Source organism: Lottia gigantea, assembly GCF_000327385.1.
Source record: "Lottia gigantea unplaced genomic scaffold LOTGIsca_48, whole genome shotgun sequence".
NCBI lineage: Eukaryota > Metazoa > Mollusca > Gastropoda > Lottiidae > Lottia > Lottia gigantea.
The window spans coordinates 1,984,138-2,000,124 of NW_008709663.1; the positions used below are offsets into that span (position 1 = coordinate 1,984,138).

Consider the following 15,987-nt stretch of genomic DNA (forward strand, 5'->3'; position numbering starts at 1 on the left):
ATTATGACTAGCATTTAGAGTTATTCCCCCTCCCAGTTTCCCCTGACAACGTATATTTTATTCTAAACTCTATCAATCCGACCAATCAGCAAGAACAACCAGCGTTCTGAGCGTTGGTATTTTCCGTCAATCTGGTGCCTTTTGATTGGCTACTGACTAAAGTTGGATCAGAGTCGAGGCTTTCAGACATTTTGTCACAGATGATGTCAACCAATCTCTCGAAAACAGATTTCACATTTATATTTTCTTTTGCAGACGTCTCAAAAAACTCCAGACCTGAAAAGAAATTAAAAGTTGAATGTTAATTATGGATCAAGTAAATCCAGGGCCAGTGCTTTTGTGGATCTAATAAGTAAATAACAGACTTCATAAATTGAAAGTAGAATGTTTTCAATGGATCAAGTAATGCCACTGGCAGTGCTTTTGTGGATCAATTAGATATTTTCTTTCATTAAGGTAATTAGTCTTCAAAACCAGAAAGGAAAAATAACGAACATAATAACGAAAATAAATTGAAAGTAGAAAATTAATTTAATGTGCAAAAGTATTTTTATACGAAAGACAGGTCAGGACATTCCGACATCCATTTTTTTTTTCACTTCTGGCTTCAGACTGCCTAGTTATATTTGCTTTCAAGTTCCAAATTATCAGAGAAATCAGTCACTGTAAATGTATACTTTGTAATAACTGTCAAAATAAACAGTTCAATATGGTATCTTAGTTACCACGGTAACCACTGATTGATCTGGTTGATCAGTTATTGATAGGTTATTGATTATTCAGGACAAGATTTATTTTAGGAGATAATTAATCTCGAACTATTAATAAACGAACTATTAATATTAATTATAAATATCAATAACCACTTTGATAACTTGTTTTATTACATTCCACGCGGGGGTTGTAAAGTGTTAGATCTTGTTTTAAGAGTTCAGTGAGGGAGTCTTAGGGTATTATCCAAAAGACATGATACCTTCTAACATACACTGACAGGGAAGATGTCAACTGTCAAGGCATAAGAACATGGTCTAAAGAAAACAGGGCTGTATTTACAAACTTCCATTATACAAGAAATGTGACTATTGCAGTCAAGGTATTATATGCAGTGACATTGTAAAGATGCTCTTACAAGGTAGAAAAATATCAGGATGATATTGATAAAGAAAATATGGTATAAATATGACATGAAGATTAATTCCAGTTGGTTTCCAGACAAACAGAAATAGAATTTAATTAAATAATTTTAAAAAACAATTTAGCAGACCCTGACTCAACACGACTAATTTAGTTATTTCTAGACAAAATACAATAAACAATATAAATTAATAATGTTATTATAGATTAGTTACAGAAGTATATGATAGGTCACCTGTCTTTCTTAACATTTAACAACAGAATTGTTTTTTATTATTCACAATTTAGATTGTCCTGGTCCCTGTCTATATAAACATCCAACCTTAGGTTGTGTAGGATTCAGTCTACCAGCTGATCCTTGGTCAAACCTCTTGGTTATGATTTTACTTAGGTTCTCAAGGATCCTTTCTACCAGCTGGTCATTGTCAAACCTCTTGGTAATGATTTTACCTGGATAACACCTTGGGTTTTCAAGAATCCTGTCTACCAGCTGGTCTCTGGCCAAACCTCTTGGTAATGATTTTACCTGGATAAAAACTTAGGTTCTCAAGGATCCTGTTTACCAGCTTTATGGAAATAAGAATAACTCTATACACATGGATGAACTGGAATGTTGAGGAAAGATGTGCACACCCTTAGCCCTATTAGACCTAAATATCAAACAAGGGTTATCTATAACAAGGTGAAAGAAATTCACACCTCCTTTGAGTTTAGAATCCACGACCACCATATTTGATTATCAGGGGCCTTATTCTTGAAAACTTAAATAAGATAAAATCCAGATTTTAAGAAATAAACTAATCTGATTGGATATTATAAATTAATTTAAAATCAATTTCAGTGATTGACCAATCAGATGACCGACATGAAAATAATTTTATGTTTAATTTTTGAGAATTATGCTCTTGATAATAACATTATCATTAATAATTTTCAGCGTAAAAACGCGTTTGTAATCTTAAATGAAGTGAGTATAATTTGTAAACCCAGCGGGATTTAAACTAGATTGAAATCATAATGCCATAAAAACCAGTGTTTACTAACATTTATATACAATAGATGATCAGTTTACCCTATCATGGTTTAATCAAACTGATTCATAATAGATCAAAAAAACGAAAAATTAATCATTTTTGTAATATAGAGAGTAACTATAAGCCTGGGCGATATACTGGTATCATAATAAATATCTCTTTAGAGAATTATACCTGACAATAAACCTATATAGAGATTTATGTCGAAGACTAATATTGTTCCATGTAAAACTATATAACAGGGCTTGGTTACAATAAATCACTCGTAATACCTTAAAATTTGTTTAAAATATTGAAATATTGTGACTTAATATCATAGCAACATACTGTAAATCCTCCTTTCATCCCTTTTTTTAAACTTGACATAAAAAAATTGAATGAATGATCTTAATATTTTACTAGAAATCAATTAAGACCACATTTCACCTGCTACATCTTGACAACATCATCCACGTTACTGTAAAATTTAATTATTAAACCAGAAACAAGATTGTCATTATTGATAAAATTCTTGTGGTGTAAACCAAGTTTGATAATCATTTTGAGAAAACCAATCATCCACCCTCCCTCTCTATTCCTTGATTGTCCAATCAATGTTCAAATATCAAACCAGAAATTAATTCAGTAATATTGAAGGAATTAATTCAGTATAAACCAGGTTATATTCAGACTGAAACAAGTTCAATAATTCTGATTGACAAAGGGTTATTTATCTTGTCAATAGTCAAGGGCTATCAAATTTATCTGGAGTTCGTGACATTAGTTTCTATTGATCCTAAAACTCCTCCATATCATACAATTTCTCTATACAATTTCTCTATACAATGTGTAACAATGCAGGTGAATAGAAAATAAAAGACGGTGGAGATGTTAGGCAGTGTTTTACTGTAGAAACAAATTTCTTTTCTCAATTAGAATTGAATCATATCTTAATCCCTTCTGATGTAATGAATTCCTCTATACAATGTGTAACAATGCAGGTGAATAGAAAATAAAAGATGGTGGAGATGTTAGGCAGTGTTTTACTGTGAAAACAAATTTCTCTTCTCAATGTTAGAATGGAGATATTAAATGGAATTAACTAATAGAATTTCAAAAAGAATTTCTCTATACAATGTGTAACAATGTGTAACAATGTAGTATAGTAGAATCCAGAATTCTGAACCTAATTGTTGGTAAATATAAATACTAGAAAAGATAATCTGAGAAGAAGTTAACTGACATTGTTTGTATAATATCTACACTTGTTGTAAAGCTCTTTGGATCCACAAATCCTTTTTTACATTAAATATGTATATTGCATTGATCTAACTAAGTTTTGCTTAAAACATGTTCCAACTATCATTCTACCAACACTGTTCTATGCTTAGTGGCAGATAGAATATGTTTTGGCACTTTTGAGTTACAGCATTTCGTTTGCCTAGTTTAAACTGTTGCTGTTATGACATACAAGATGTCCCATATAAATTCAAATATCAAAACAACTTCAGCTTCCAATAGACTTTTATAATAATTGATCCAATCAAATAGAATTAGACATCACTGCTATTTTCACTGCGGTGGGAGATAAAATCACGCATCAAGATATAACATTAAGACATATGGATAGACTACTTCAGGATTTTGCTACATATGCATGTTAGGGTGTGAACACACGAACAGTCTTGGCCAAAGATTTTTGTCACCGACTAGGGTCTTGTCAGGAATTTCACTGGCACTGGCACAAAAGAAGACAAGAGCATGCAATTGAAGGGAAAATGAATCTGATTGGATGATGACCATCTGTCTTGCAGATAATAAAACTATCGGAGATGTTCGGACCTTTAGTATGTAGAAATTCAGAAGTTTATCCATATATCTTATATCTTTAATAAAAATATATCTTTTGCTTTCACTTTTAACTTAATGAGGCAAATTTTTGCATATACAATGCTTCTTCAGGCCAGGCTTTCTAGTAATATGTAAAATTTCAACTTTTCAGATGAAAGTGTTCCCCCTCCTCCCCCACCCCTAGTAATATGTAAAGTACTTGGTGTTTTGATATAACCTTCCTATATCTATATATCTTACATATTATTAGATAAAATCACGTATCTCGAAATAGCTCTACTTTTAATCATCATCTCTTCTCTTTCAATTCAACATTTCTACATCCAATCAATAAGCTTCATTCATACTGGGAGAAAACTAACACGATTCTAACGTTTCTCTGACAGTGAAAAATCGACATGTTTTTAGAAGCAACACGTTTAATTCACTTAGATGGTTGTTTTCCTACAAACTTAACTCATCTATTTTAACTATTTTTTTCTTGTTTTGTATTTCCGACCAATAAAACTTATTGCTTGAAAACAGTTTGTGTTTAAAATTAAATTAATGGGTTTTAAATATAGGTTCGCTATTTTTATTTGTAGAATGTTTTTACTGTTGGTTGATTGCAAGATGGCAACCATTGGTTTTACTTTCGAATTACGCCTTTTATAGTAACTATATGAATATTAATGAAGGTAGTATGATTTGCGTCACAGCCAATCAGAACTCATCTTGTGACTTTCTGGATACCTTAGTATTTTGGGAATCATGTGTGAAACGTTTTTCTACATCTGCCATCTTGAAATGTCCTCCGCCTACCCATCTGGTCTTTGAATTATTGTTCTTTTCCCTTATATTATCAGTATTCAGAAAATGAGTCTTCATAAAGTGTGAATTAGACGTCATAATATTAAGTCATGTCTTAAAGAGATTGTTAAGAGGTTTCTACAATTTGTATGTGTATCAGGGACACTGATAGCATCAGTTTGTACCATTCCAATTTTTGATCAGACGTCTGTGGTCCAGATGTTTGATGACGTCACAAATCATAAAAATATGCTATATCGAAAAAGGCCCTTTGTGATTAGTGATGTCATCAAAGACTTAGTTTGAGTATAATTGCAGAAACCACAGAAGTCTGACTGAAAAATCGAATGGTGTATATTGATGCTATCAGTGTCTCTGATACACATAAAAATTTAGAAAACCTTTTTACAATCTCTTTAAAGATGAACACCTAAAAAAGCCATTACCAATAAAATAATTCAGGAATACCACTGCCTTTAAAGTAGGAAGGGGTCGAAGGTTGAGGTCAAAGTTCAAAGGTTAGGGGTTGTAAACCATTACCAGCATTAAAAAACTAAATATTAATTCCCATTATTTGTTTCAGATGGCAGCGTATTCTTCTTCAACACTTTAAATATTCATTTTTTGTATTTTCAACCCCTTAATATTCTAGAATATATTTTTCCCAGCATGTCAAATAGAAATAAATGGATGCAATAGATTGATGAACTATCCTGCAAAATATTTCTGTAGAAACACATTAAGTATATTGGCTTCCACGGTTTTTTAAAGATTTCGCTTAACTTTCTGTCTTTTCAGGTATGTTCTAAAAACAGGCATAACCATTTTCTCTGATTCAAGCATAAATCTTTGTTTGTAAGCCCTGTAGGTTTCACCCCTGCTCTTATTCCTGTTATTTTTGTTCCAGTCATCTGATTGGTCAATCACTAAAATCAATTTTAAATTTTGTTGTATTATCCAATCAGATTACTGTATTTCTTAAAATCTGGATTTATTTAAGTAACGTTTTGGAGAATAAGGCACCAGAGGTAAAATCAAGCAAAGAAATCCACGTCGACTCTACTCTAGCTTTCAGACTCAGAAATATTTTACAGGAAGCAAAGAATGTTTATAAATAGATATATATAGGTACCTAATTGATCGGCGAGCTGTTTTCCCCGGTCGGTTGAGACGACCCGTTCGTCCTCTAAATCACATTTATTCCCGACTAAAACAACCTGAGCGTTGTCCCACGAATACGTCTTAATCTGGGTACACCTGAAACAAATAAATATCAACCAATCAAAACCCACAACACAAAATAAAATAATACCCACTAACAGAGGTGAAAGGTTAGAGGTTAGTTCAGTGACCTGCTACTTTCGATTTAGTTAAATCTGAAATTGTAAAGCTATATTAGTAGAAGCTAGAGGGAGTTAGTGAGTAAACAAGAAACCAAGAGGAGATAACTCTGATAAAATAAAGTTCTGACTGAATTCGTATCATTGAAGATCCTAGAGAAAAATTTGACTTTTTCGCAAACTTGATGTGACCAGTGTTTGAAAGTTTTTTCTATGGAATACATTATTCAATAGTATTAATACTACATTTCTTCCATTTACAGGAAAATATTGACAGAGGGCACAGGAGAAACTGAAAAGAAAATAGCGTCATATAAGTTAACTATTACTATTATTATTATTTTACTGTATTACTCAGAAATAAATTCCGTAAGAAATACTAAATGTCATAATGACATAGTTTATCAAGTTGTCAAGTTAATAAATTCCTGTAATATTGTAACAATAAATTAAAATGGCTTCCAGGCAGTAATTTTATCAAGGTATTAGAATCAAATTGATTCCCCTTCCAGTTTGAGATAATATGAGAATAAAGGAAGACAGCCTGAAGGCTTAATGTCTAAATCTCAATTCTATTGGACAAGATAATGAGCTGATTTCTGTGAAAACTGGTAATTTCAGAATTTTCTCCCAGTCTTCAATCTCAACTAGACATCTTTAACTTCAAATTAACAATAATGGTCTTCAAATAGCTGAATTATTTCTTCTTTTCTTTTTCAAATCAAGTCCATGTTGTTTTATTCTGTTCAAATATATTCTCAGGCTATCAGAACACTTTGTGCCACTTTTCAACTGGGACTGTCAACTTTAAAGATCGAATAATTCATGTTATGTCATTCTCGTATAAAAACGGATCTTTGGTTTCAAAAAACCTTGTGTCAGTCTTCAATTGGGATGGTCAATTCTGATGATTGACTAACTAATCTACAAATTGGTTATTGTCAAGTCAGCATCTCCCTAATAGAGTCTATATTCCTTATATTATCACTTTGATGTTTAGGTATTTCAATTCAAGTCCATATTTGTTGTTTTCTGGCAAAATCAATGCTCAAATCTTTAGGTCATTTTGGTATCAAAACAGGATATTTGTTTTTGTCAAGTCAGCAACTCAAGAGTCAGAGTTCACATAGCTAATATTATTAATCTGATATCGGGTTGGTCAATTCAAGTCCATTGTTTGTTGTTTTCTGGCAAATTCCAAGCTTGAATCAGAAAACCTTGTGTCACTTTTCAACTGAGACTGTCAACTCTTAAGATCGAAAAACTTATCACGTCATTTGAGCAATGAGCATCACAAAGGATATTGCTTTTTTGTGAAGTCAGTATCCCTTTAAGAGAGTTCACGTGGCTAATATCATTAATTTGATCTTTTGAATGTTTAACTCGGCATCCTTTTCAACGTCATAGTTAAAAGATTATTTTCTGTGATAATTCCCTGAATATTTGGAATGATAATTATTTATTCAGTCAGAACTTTATATTACCAGCAGGAAGTAGAAGCAATCCCTTTCCCAGCGACCATTTTACCAGATTATAGAGGTATATACGGTACCAGCTCTTTCACCAAACCATACCTAAATTTTGAGCTAGTTCAGATCCCTCCTCGTAAGAAACTGCTCGTTGTTTCTCTAGGTCACATTTATTACCAACAAGGATCACAGAAGCGTTGCTCCAGGCATGTGTTTTTATCTGGGTACACCTAAACACAACACACAGTACAGAAATAGAACAGAGAGTTTATTAACATTGATAGAAATACAGAATTAGGTCAGATAATAAGATGCACATGCAAACACAGTTCTGTGAAATAATTATGTAAGTGTGTGCATGTACTATATTAATATGAAGAGAATTAGGTCAGATAAAAATATGCATCTGCAAACACATTTATCTTTTAAACATGTGCTGCACAACATATCAGAATGTAGACACACATTAAAAAAATGTGTGCATGCATGTGCTTAATGTGTCCAGTCTGATCAGGGACATTATTAAGATAGAAACTTGGTCAAATGCAGAAAATGTGCATGCATGTGCAAATAAGATCTAGACCTGAATAAATATTTTTGAAAATGTGTTCATTTCTGTACCTAGATACTTGTCAAGTAATGTTTACATTTAAGTTAAACACACATTTTCAAAAATATAAGAACATAAATTCCTATAGAACAGATAAACATCGCAGATAAAACAAGGTTCATGAAAGCTAGAAGGCCACAAATTCGGGAGCTAAAAATAATATATCACGCAGAAGAAATTGAAATTTGAAATATGCAAATAAAATTCAGATAATTAAGACATTCAGAAACAGATCGAACAACAGAGACTGAAATTCTGATTATGCGATAAAATTGTATTTGCCAATGTGACATTTTTATCTGGTTGAGTTTTTTCTAGAGTTAAAGAAATGACAACACAAGGCAGGAAATTAGAATGATGCAAATAGAAACTTCACATAATAAATTTACAAAGGTTGGAGAAAAAAAAAAAAAAAGATTCCAAAAAATATCCAAAGGCAATAATTCAGTCTTCCATAACTTTGAAAATGTAAAGGGAATTTTAAGTATTTAGTGAATTTGCAAGTTAGCACAGGGGTAAGATCTAGTATTCTTTTTTCTGTATTTTCAATGGAACAAGACCGAGGTGTTTTTACTTAATCGCAAATAAACCAGGGGCAATAAATCCTTCCAAAATTCAAACCAAACAAAAAGCAAGAACTAGTTTTGAATTCAAACCAAGCAAGGGCAATAACTGTGTAAAGTATAAAACTTACCAATCTTGAACTGCGTTGAAAGATTCCTCATTGGTGACATCATACATTAATAAAAATCCCATAGCACCTCGATAATAAGCTGTAGTTATAGTTCGATATCTCTCTTGACCAGCTGTATCCTGTAATTATAATATAACATACATGAGTTATATATTAGAGGATAAACCTCGATAATAAGCTGTAGTTATAGTTCGATATCTCTCTTGACCAGCTGTATCCTGTAATTATAATATAACATACATGAGTTATATATTAGAGGATAAACCTCGATAATAAGCTGTAGTTATAGTTCGATATCTCTCTTGACCAGCTGTATCCTGTAATTATAATATAACATACATGAGTTATAAGCTTATATTAGAGGATGGACTCTCAGAAGCATCAGGCATCAAAAAGATTGGAACCCACCGCACCTAATGACCTGACTGACAACAATCACACTAGCTATATAAGCTTATACGGGGGTGAAAGTCAACTTGGGGGGTGGGGGGTTGACTCTTTATTGAACAGGCTGTGGAATCAGAATTTCTATTACCTAGAGGAGGATTCGAAGCCACAATCAGCTGCTTAGCAGACAACAATCCAACTCGCTTCCAACCCATCTTCACAATGTCAAGGTCTTACGAACTTCGTCTTATACCTTGACTGCAATAACCATATTTTTTGTATCAAATAATGCAGAATTTGATTTGATTGTACACTAGCAAATACAGCTAATCAGCGCCCTTGATAGATAAACTGTAAACAATATGTCTAATTGTTTACAGACTTTCTGTCTACTGATTGGCTGTATTTGCTAGTGTACAATCCAATCAAATTGCTTCATTAATAAACTTCTTTGATAAAGAAAGTTGGCTATTGAAGTCAAGGTATAAGACTAAGTTTGTTATAGTTTGACATTAAGAAGATAAGACTAGCTCCCCTGTTGGGGATTTGATGTCTGAAGCATGAAATGAGCTTTAAATAAATTGGTTTGAAAACGGAAGTTTAAAAAAGAAAGAAACAGAGTGAGATAATCTCTAAGGATTAGACATCTCTTGGTGAACACCTGAACCCTAGGCCATTACTGACAAACACAGGTGAATTATACATATTTAGCTATGTGGACTCTCTGAAAGGGATACCATGTTGACAAACCTAAATACCAAATAAACATTATAAGCTATGTGGACTCTCTGAAAGGGATTTGGAATTAGGAAACCCAAATGCAGAAATTTCCCAGTCCAGTCTTAGATGATGGCGATGGGTATAAGGTTAATGATAACACAAGGAGAGAAAAATAGTCTTCTCTTGGGATATTACATAACGAATTCCAATCAGAATATAACTGGTATTACTGATATAATATAACATTAGAATAATAAAATATTAACCAGGAAACAGAACTAACTATTATTCCGTTCTAAATACAAAACATCAAAATGTCAGAATTAATTGGAACTTAATTAGAATGACATTAACCAACTCAGACAGTTTAATTCAACAAACATTGAAATTAACACAGCTAGCTGTTAGTATTGACTCCAATTAAAATTAAATCCTTATTCAAGATCATTACTTGCTGAGCCCCTCGGCTCTGATTACTGTAGTTAAAACCTGACCCTGAAGCTGACACTATAAGTCTTTATTAGCTCCGTTAACTTGTCATCTACCAACAACTATGTAGTTTGCGTTATCGATATCCACAGGAAGAAAACGTTAACATGTCATCTACCTACCATTTGTAACTGTAGAACGAAATACAAAACTGTTAGGTCAAATGAATATGGCAATGTATGAAATATTCAAAAATATCTTTATTTGATTTCCTAATCTCTTTCTGTGGTGTTATTACTATTAGATTCAATCATCACGAATCGGGACATCATGTCTCGAACAGACAACACCATTACAGTGTGCAATGAGGGAAATTTTACAGGGCAGTGGAATTAGGTAACTCACTCTGGTTTCAGAGAATGATGACCTTCATACCTAATCAAGTTCATTCTGTGAGGTTATAACTATTCAAATGAGTATGACAAAGAAAAATTTTTCAAAAACAGTTTGATTTGTAAAAAAAAATAAAATCCACAAAGAATATCTGATTGACATTACAATCTATTCCATTTCCTCCATCTGAATAATTCAATTTCCGTTTCTATTGGTTACCTATCCTCCTCCATCTTTCTTTTCAATGGTGGTTTATTTATTTAACTTGATCTCACTTACTGCAGTTCATTATGTTTTGGGAACATCAAGACGTTACCTTTTTTATATACATAATATTGGTCATTATGATCTGCCAACTTTTTACAGGACAGCTTAGTTAGGTTAACTTTCTAATAAAAGCTTACATATATATCTTGTAGTGTAAGAAAAAAGTAAGCCATCAGACTGAAGAGAAATTATTTTGAAAACTACGACCCCAATGACTTTACTGTAGTGTTCAGGTGAAATGAGAATTTAACTCAGAAAGCACGGGCCTAGGTCCGAACCAAGGACTATTCATTTACAAGTGCTGCTTAGCTTAGTAATGTTTTGTTAGTTTTAACAATGATGGGGGTTGGGGGTCAGTGTTGGGTAGGATGATGGTGGGTTGAGAATTTAGTTTGCCATGGACTATGTGATTATTTTAGTTCTTATTTTGTTTATAGGCAGTTACAAGCCTCTTGGTATACGTTTGGACACTTTTCCTACAGACTTTTGTAATGATTTTTAACGTTAATTGACGTTTTTTATGCCGTCTGATTATAACTTACTATTTGTAACGTGAATTTCGTCTGATCAATGTCAAGATGACAATAGCTCCATCTCCTTCCTTTAACAGTAACATAAACCAAATCAATTTAGTTTGAGAGAAAGATAACCTTGGATTCTTATAACCATTAAATTCAATTCAACAATGAGTCTCAGCCAGGCAACACCATTACAGTGTGCAATGAGTGACATTAGCCTATTAAATTGGTTTTAGATCATTTTGATTTCCACTCCTTTCCAAAGGGTTATTACTGTAAAATTTCAATAAACACAAAGCTAGACAACAAGTCTCAACCTTGATCAAATAGATTGAAACCTATAATTAGACGAGTATCTTTGCTGTTAATTAATATATTGTTAGCCTGGGGTTAATTAATTATCTCTGGTAATTAGTTTCAGAATTAAACGAAGACTGTATTAACGAAGTCTGATATTAATAATAAAGTTCTATAGATGTTAAGAAACAACAGTTTTTATGGATATAGACTTCTATTTATTATTGAACACAACGTATCATTACACATACAGGTATACAAGTGATCACTTGAGAACGTTACCTGTATATGTAATGATACGTTGTTTTCAATAATAAATAGGAGTCTATATCCATAAAAACTGTTGTTTCTTAATGTGCTGTGATACTTCTAAATGTCTTACAAGGATTACATTCTATAGTTGTTGTTTACGATAAAGAACAATATCATTGTTTTGAAGAATATTTGGATTTTAGAGCTCAATGGTTCTCTCTGATCCACATTTTTTAGAATGTTTGTATTAAGATTTTACTACAGTTCAATTGTCTTTTAAACCATGTCCCCTATCAATAAATGGTAGGGATTGTGGTTTGCTTTCTCTAAATAGCTTTGTATGAATTTTATCAATGGAAAGAACTTGCCTGTATTCATTTAATTTCACTAGATTAATACATGTGTTTGTATTTACAAAACAAACTCACGTAGAAGAGTGCTGATTGGCTGATTTGACAAGGTATGATGTGATGTGACTTCATGAATATTTATCATCCCCAGCCTCTAATACAGTGAAACACGGTAGAAATATGAAATAATTTAGAACATGTTGAATAGATGATAGTAGTAATGCTGGGTATCGATTACCAAATTGAGATCTATTATCAACAACAGACTACCCATCAATAATCAATTAATAATCACAATATTCTAATTGAGAAACCCTGTAAATACTAAATTAGAAACATGTCAAAATTCTTAATTTCATGGGTTATTTTTAAGACTTGTAAATGGGTTCACTGGAGAAAATGACAATGACATTTAATCCATTATGAAATTTGATGATCAATAATTGAAATTATAAATTCCTAGATACGATAATAGATTATATCTATCAATCTACCCAGCCATAAATGGTAGAGCTCAATTGTTTTCAATTTAAACGTTTTTCAAACCATCAGTTGTCTGTATTAAATTCCTAATCTCACAGTATTTTAACGATGCCGTTAGCAAATTATCCAATCAGGAAAGTCATTATATAAAAATCCTAGTAAAATCCTCATGCAGTCGGGGGATAAAATAAACAAGTTATCAATATTTTCTGATTGATAGGATTTTAATAAACACACAAAATTACCGAACCATTATTCATCTTGTACACTCCATTTACTAAATTACTAACAGTAATAATTATAACAATAGTGTTACCATGGTAACAGGTAAATACTGATATTGAACCCCCATGTGAGTTATAACTGATATTTATCAATGGAATTAATACATGATATTATATTCTACTTTACTAGATAATAATCGTGGGCTGACCAGGTTTTCTTTCTTAATTTGATTGAAATCGAAAGTTAATAGAGTTTAACAATCTGTATTCCTACACCTAATAAATCTAATCAAAATTGGTAACACCATGCAGTGTGTAAAGAGGAAAAATTTGCTTCCACATTAACCCAAAGCCTATTCTTGTTTAACTGATCTTTCCAAAAGAGGGAAATGGGCTTCAAAATTCAAAAGGCTGATCTCGACCCATTCTGGGTTTGAACCCTGGACCTTCAGGTTAGCAAATAGCGGGTATAGAGGCGAGTCCCCTTAAACAAATTGTTTGTACCTTCACTTAATTTCAATATAAGATATTTTATACCTTTTTTGCACCACAATCTGTCAGAATGCACCAAACAATCCTATTTTTCTAGAGAAGAACCCCCCAAAAATACCCTCCATGGCAGGCTGGCACCTTGGCGTTTCCACACTTTGAAATCAAGCCTAACAGTTGTACCCCCATTAAGTCAGACCCCTATTTGTACCCGAATTAAGTCAGACCTCTATTTGTACCCCCATTAAGTCAGACCCCTATTAAGTCAGACCACTATTTGTACCCCAAATCTCAGGAGGCTAGTGTCACAAGCAGCACCAATATTTTTGTCCAACCACAGCGTATTAGCAAACACAGGTAAGAAATTGATAATCAATTTTCAAAGACGTAAAAAAACAAAATGGTGACTTACCCAGATTTGTAATTTGACACGTTTATCCTGCCTGAATACTGTTTTAACTTTAAAATCGATCCCCACAGTCGAAACGAACGCAGACGTGAAGGAATCATCGGCATAACGAAATAAAAAGGAAGTTTTTCCAACTGAACTGTTTCCAATTATTAATAATTTAAACATATAATCAAAGTTCTGGTCTGCTGCATCTTTTTGCCACTTGGAATCATTTGCTGAGGCCATCTGAAACGACAAGAAGATATAGATTAGTCTGGATATCAGGAATTGATTAAATCAGGCAAAAATAACCTGGTTATATATGGGAAACAGCAGCAACTTATTTATATTGTTAAAGGGAGACGTGCGGCATTGCCAGAGGAGTAAATCATACCTTGGTCTCAGAAACGTGAATGGTTCCACTAATCTAATCAGTACTAATTTTCACAGCTTACAGTCAAATTTCAGTATTAGTTTTAGTACTTCTGAAGACTATCTACATATATTCAAGGCCCAAATCAACTCCCCAAAATGCCAAACCTGTCTCTTTAAAATATTGCTCAATACATCAATTACATATTAATATATTAATACAAAAACAGAACCTGAAACATGTTGTTACTCAGAGTTTCACACTGTGTGACTTTCAGACACCAGATCAGTTGTCTGAAAATTACATAGCTTGAAACCTTGAGTAACAACATGTTTCAGGTTCTGTTTTAGTTGTCTGAAGATCACACAGCATGAAACTCTGAGTAATAACATTAACAGGATTAAAATATGGATGAAATGATACACAATCTATAGATTCAACACAAAATTCTATAAAAGCAAAATCATAACAAAGTTGCTAAACAAAATAGAATTCATCAAAATAAAACAACAGATTGTATGATATTCTCAGAATGCAAAAATAAAAACAAAGTCAATAAATTCACACAAATTGTTAGAATTGCAAGTCCTAAAGACAAATTTGCAGATATCTATATTTTAAGTATCACATCCTACAACAAATCTTATATTTTAGATATCTGAAGTATGCAAAATCCAAGGAGAAAATTCACAAAAAAATTCTCTAAGAATTCAAAATCCAATCTACAAATTGGCAAAAAATCCTAAAGATTCAAAATCATAACAACAATAACAATATAAGTAATTCCACATCAGCAAACAAACCACAACAAAAACCTTAGAATTCGATTCCTAGCATCATATTTGGCAGAAAAACATTGAACAAAAATAAACAGATCCCACCATTTTGATTCTTAAAGCATCTTCATCCGTCTAACTCCCACAACTCAAATTGATCAATACTGAAACAAAATGGCTACTGAATCTACCGTATCAACAGACAATATGGAGGAAATTCTCAATCAATTATAATATATTACGTTTCTTCAATACAGACCTTTCCCGTCCCTACTGATCTTGTCTAATATTAATGATAAACATATTTTCAGATTTCTTGTAAAAAATATTGTTATACTACTGATAAATAAGAACTAACTCCACTTAATCAACCTATAGGTGACCTTGATCTTATAAGTGCTTTCAGTACAGACCTTGTCTATCTTTAATGCCTTGTCTAATTTTTATTATAATAAACAATTTTATTTTGAGATTTCTTGTAAAAAGCAAATGGGTTATACTACCCTAAATAAGATATAATACCACTAGATATCCCAATAGATGACCTTGGTTCTAGCTAATAAGGAACTGTATAATAAGGGGTTTAACACGCCTATCAAATAACAAATGAAATCCTGTACAACAATTCTTGTATTAACCTCTATTACTACCCTCATTATAGCTAATTATCTCTAAAACTCCAAAAACAAGAAATTAATATCCAATTTAATAGGTCAAATAGACAGTCAGAATTTAGTT

At 32.3% G+C, this 15,987-nt stretch overlaps 1 protein-coding gene across 1 annotated transcript; it reads right to left on the bottom strand.

Moving 5' to 3' along the window:
* Positions 1-85: 85 nt before the first annotated feature.
* On the bottom strand, positions 86-15,357 carry LOTGIDRAFT_164977 (hypothetical protein; the record flags this gene model as incomplete). The annotated part of the gene is made up of 5 exons (XM_009061476.1): positions 86-276; positions 5,920-6,044; positions 8,901-9,019; positions 14,122-14,346; positions 15,355-15,357. 5 exons carry the CDS (start codon positions 15,355-15,357, stop codon positions 86-88), a joined length of 663 nt encoding a protein of 220 aa, XP_009059724.1.
* Between the last annotated feature and the right edge of the window lie 630 nt (positions 15,358-15,987).